The 5,167-nt window shown below is 38.2% G+C and overlaps 1 protein-coding gene across 1 annotated transcript; it reads left to right on the top strand.

Moving 5' to 3' along the window:
- The first annotated feature begins 448 nt into the window (after positions 1-448).
- On the top strand, positions 449-3,969 carry LOC131956301 (uncharacterized). Its single transcript, XM_059320759.1, has 3 exons — positions 449-641; positions 2,079-2,209; positions 2,645-3,969. The coding sequence occupies exons 2-3, from the start codon at positions 2,191-2,193 to the stop codon at positions 3,547-3,549; spliced, it is 924 nt and encodes a 307-aa protein (XP_059176742.1). The 5' UTR covers positions 449-641; positions 2,079-2,190; the 3' UTR covers positions 3,550-3,969.
- Positions 3,970-5,167: the final 1,198 nt, after the last annotated feature.

Genomic DNA, 5,167 nt, shown 5'->3' with positions numbered 1-5,167 from the left:
ATCATTTTATCACATAGGTCATTGCTTCACGTGAATATACCCCCACACCCAAGCCACTCTTCATTGTGGAAGTAGGTAGATCCACATCAATGTAAATGTTTGTTATTATATAGATCCAGAATACATCATTAAAAAAAATAAACTTGCACCTTTTGTTATTGTAATGTTTGTATGAGCGCATTAGGAAATAAAGAATAATGTATGTGAATATTTTTGCACTGTTATTATTTGAAATTTTCGTATTTACCTTCACATAAAGCGTAAAATATAATCATTCATTTTAAAATTTATGTAGAAAAGGTAAGATATAGGTTGCTGTGAATTTTGTAATTCCGGAAATTCCCGATATGTAGGTCCTTGCCGAATGCTATTTTTGGCAACCAGCTCAGTGTGACAAGTGTTTATATAGTTAGTGTTTTAAAATATCCGGAAATTTTTTTTTATCCAGAAAGTTCAGATAAAGACAACATATGTTAAGTACAAAAACTGACATATTTTATTTTGGGTCTGAATAATAGATAGTACTGCCGTTAGATAATTTTAAAGTTAGATAATTCTGTGATTAGATAATTCCTTCGTTAGAAAACAGGACAGGATAAGATTACGAAGTCCTTCAATCTGACACAGTCAAGAAAGATAAGGTAAGGAGTTTATTGACCCTTTTAAAGTATTATTTCTAATTTCTAGTTATTAAGGTAAATCAGCAAGAACAAAGAATACAGTGTTAAATATTTTTATACATTTAAGCAAAAAAAAAATCCGTCTGTATTAATTCATTTCACTCAGTAGCGTCCAAAATATTTATGTAAGAGGTGTAAGCTACACAGAAGGCGCGGAAGCGTTGAATAATAAAAGTTGGAATTGATTAGTGCTTAGTTCTATGCATGAATAACATCACTAGTATTAGAAATATTTTGATTCATCCCTTATATCTTAACAAACTTACACCATGACAACAAATTGAACACGGGGAAGCAGGGGCAGGTGGCAAAGCACTCAACTGCTAACCGGAGAGTCGTGAGTTCGTATCTCGGTATGGATTGCAAGAATTTCATTATTTTCACCTAACCCTGATGAGTAAGTTCCTGAATCGCGTTAATTAAAGTAAATGAGGCTGGATTTACGGCTGACTAGTCCATACGGTATATGTGAGGTCAAGAATCATAAACTCTACTCCATCTGCCCTCTAGGCCTGAAAGAATAACTTCACTTTTCAGTACAAAAATTGTGGAAAGAAAACCCACATTTTGTCCATGTTTCTGTTGTATTTTTTATATAAGCTACAATACGATGCTAGAAATGTTTCTCAGAAAAGCACTTGAAAGAAAAGGAAGTGTGTGTGTGGGGGGGGGGCGCTTTAATTTCAGGGGGAGGTGGAGATTGATAACGTATTTATTTTCTTCCGGGATGGCTGTGGACTTCGCTGGAAGGCAGGAGAGGTAGAGCAGTGTCTCCCTCCCTCAAAGAGACCCCTGGCAGAAACTCTGACCACCTCTCCTCACAAGATAGACGTGAAGTATTTATAATGTCCGCCTAATTTTTTACAGAAAACTTTCGATTCTTTTAAAATTAAAGGTGAGCTGCAAAACTCAAAAATAAATAAATAAAAAATTAACATCTGACTCTTTGCAAGGGGCCAAAACTCTATTGAGAACTACGGCTCGAGTTCTAAATAAATAAACATTGTTGTCTCCCTAATGAAAGCTCTGTATGTTATAGGAAAGGTAAATCATGCTGTCCCCAATTCTTGAACACTGTTAAAATGGTAAAACAATTACTAGTATTAGGCCAGTCACATTTAAAAGGGAATTTCGACAAAAAGCAAATTCGTTGTTAAAACCAAACTATGAGCGTTCCAATTATCATTTGCTTTACGTGTTTGGTATCTTATCTGATTACCTAGCAAAAAGAAATGTGTCGTTATAAAAATAATTATTTTAGTAGCGGTATCATGTTTTTTGAATAAAAATTGATTCTATACAAAAACATTTTCAAATAAGTCAAAATATATGCAAACAGAAATGTAATCTGGATTTATTAGTTCCAAAAGTAATTTATTATTTTGCTTTATTTTCTAGACATCTGGACTTGAAGTTTATCCCTGGTGTGTGTGTGTGGTGAAAGTTTGTGCCTGCATATCATCATATTTAATTAACCCTCTGCATATCATCAGTCAGTACTTAACATTGAATGGACAGCTGGTTTGTGGGTAAGTGCGTCTAAGGCAACTTTTCCTTCTCTGCCATACAAAAAACAACATCGTATTTGTAACCGCCGTTGTGATTTCAAATCTTGGTTGTAAAAAGCCAATGTTAACTTTTGTCATTAGCTGCTTTGTTAACATGACTCGTTTTTTTTTAAAAACTTTATTTGACTTTTAGATGGTTTTAAGTTTTTCTGGTATCAGTCTGACTTGTTTGTATGTAATGAAGCTAACTTTGTTATGCCAACCATTTAGCGTATCTTCTGGCCATCAAATTGAAATATTCTAATCTTGTGTTTAAAATTCTTACGATTGTCGTGTATTGCCGGTTTAAAATAATTCATTGCCTTCGGTATTTATTGCAAACAGCATATTAAACATTTATGCAATAATTTTTTACCAATTAATGCTGCCACTCAAACGAATATAATTATTGACCAGGTACCCACGAAACCCAGGAATGTTTTGAAGACGACGACAAACTAACCTACTACCCAAACTGCAAGAAAAAACAAGGCCACGACCTATTTCTCCCAGCCCGCGACCTGACCCCATCGTGTCTGCCCCAGCGTTACCATGGCAACGTGTACGAGGTCGTCAGGTACACTGCCCAGCTAACCGTCATGGTGGTGACGTACGTCATTAGCCCGGGCCGGATAAATACGCACCCCAGGACGGGGCGGCCGTACCCCTACTCCAACTTAACTATCAAGAAACTTTCCAGAAAAGGCAGCGGTAGAATCTACAAAATCAAGAAAATAACGGAGGAAGACAACCAGCCTTGCCCGTGTGGGATGTGTATCCAATCTGGCAAGCCTGTCATGACGTGGGGAGAGATTCGAATCGTGACGGCCACACATTTAGTGTTTGACGATTACGAGGCTCAGAATACAGTGTGTCGTTTCGGTTACGATCAGGAAGACAGTCCGATAATTTTATTGACCGGGGTTGGGTTGGAGTCAGCTGACGTTGACGCGGACAGGTGTAAGTTAATCTGCGTCACGCATGACGTGAATCTGGTAGAAGAGTTAGAAGTGACGTGGGGGAGGTACTACGACCTGGTGAGGTCAGTCAGGGATGAGTTTAAGGATATTAGGGATGAGGATAAAGTGACAGTGGTCGTGTCCCATCCCCACGGGGGACCGAAGATGGTGACGGTGGGGGAGTGGGTGTACCGTGAGGATGGTGAGGGTAGGACGTGTCGGTACTGTTACACGGCCAGCACCTGCCCAGGGTCAAGTGGGGCGTGCGTCTACGTGGTGGGGAGGGAGGGGTGGTACTACGCTCACGTGCATAGTGGGACAGGTGGTAAAGGGAATTTTAGTGGGTATGGTGTGGATTATTAGCATTCGTTGATTATTAGCGCGTGGATTATCTGGATGTGTGGATTATCAGTTTTTGGAGGAGCATTTTTAGGGTATTGTTATGAAATAGTGGGATATTGATGATTAAAAGAATAAGACCCGCAAGTGAATGTTCAATTATTATACATGTGAATTATACAGATTTAAGAAACACTATGTAATAATGTAAGTAAAGATTCCTCTTTAAACATAGCGATCCATTGGGCAGATGAAGTAGAGTTCATGTTTCTTTACTTCAGCATAAGGGATGGAGTAATAAGCACTTGCCCAGCCGCCTTTACTTTTCCCAAACATAAGTTAGGTACCCATCAGAGCTGAGTGGACTCAAGAATGTCCTACAGTCACAAGTTTGAACAGAGATTCGAACTCGAGACCTTCGGCCATAAGCTCTATAATTCAACTGCGTCGTCCCATAAGTAATTATGTATATAATGTATAAATAAACATGTTTGTGTGTTTGTGTGAGTGTGTGATAGTGCGCGCAGAACCATCATATTTTGACAATTAATAAAGATATGGTACCAAAATAAAATGTAATTAATTTAATTGTCAAATATCTACATTTGCATTTATTAATCATATACTGAATAGAGCTATTTTGTATTTTTGAAATTACAAGAATTTGGAATCTTAGCAATAAAAATATATACGTGTAAAAATTGATTATAATCCCTAGTATTGTCTCATAATTTTAATTTTACAGTAATACAGAATAAGGTCTTTACATTCATATTAGCGTCGACTTTAGCTCATCGATACCAACAATGAAAAAAGAGGCAACTCACACTTCTTTATTATAAAACAGTTGTGGTTAAAAGCATTTAAGCTAAGGGAGGTAACTAAAGAAATACTTTTTTTTAAGCTAATATCTTATTTTCTTAAATATTATACATTGACTAAATCGAACACGGGTCTTTTTCCAGCGCCCCGATAGTACTTTGTGCGCCCAGAGTTCCCCCTGCAGTAACTTTAGACCGTGGGGTCCTTTGATTAGGAGGACAAAACAGAAGGCAATGAATACTACTTGATGCAATTGTGTAACTATATCAGTGGCGGCCTTGAGCGTCCCGCGGTCGAGTGACCTGGAGCAGTCCGGCGTCAATATTATCACTATAGCAACTACATAGGTTTAAACAGCACGCTACATTCTGTTAAATAGTAGCTTTTAAAAACCCAGTGATCCATTTAATACAGGCTTGAGAAGCAATGTTTTTTTTTTCAGGTAAGGGTTTCTTGAAAATCTATATATATAATTCTCTTCTGGGAGCCGTTAGAAAACAAGCTGCAAGCGCCTCCTTGCAGTCCCCTCTTTTTCTCTCTATCACTATCACTACCACCCCCACCCCACCCCACATTGTCTGGTGAGCTATGGTCACGCTAAATGTTTACAAAGCTAAATGTTTACAAATCGTAGAGCCGGGTTTCTATTAGGGGCAGATAATTTAGTTCGATTTTAAACTTACAGGAGGTAACGAAGAAATAACAAAGAGGAGGCTGCTTTCACGGGGGGGGGGGGGGGGGGTAGGGTCAGGGTTAGGGGAACGGGGGGGGGGGTTAGTGTTTTAAAGCAAATATTTTCAGTGGCAGCATTGGTACTGTC

This window comes from Physella acuta, unplaced genomic scaffold (genome assembly GCF_028476545.2).
Source record: "Physella acuta isolate Inbredline_101_S28 unplaced genomic scaffold, ASM2847654v3 ptg001145l, whole genome shotgun sequence".
Classification (NCBI taxonomy): domain Eukaryota; kingdom Metazoa; phylum Mollusca; class Gastropoda; family Physidae; genus Physella; species Physella acuta.
The sequence above is the reverse complement of the archived record's forward strand: the minus strand, read 5'-3'. Positions and strand labels throughout refer to the sequence as shown.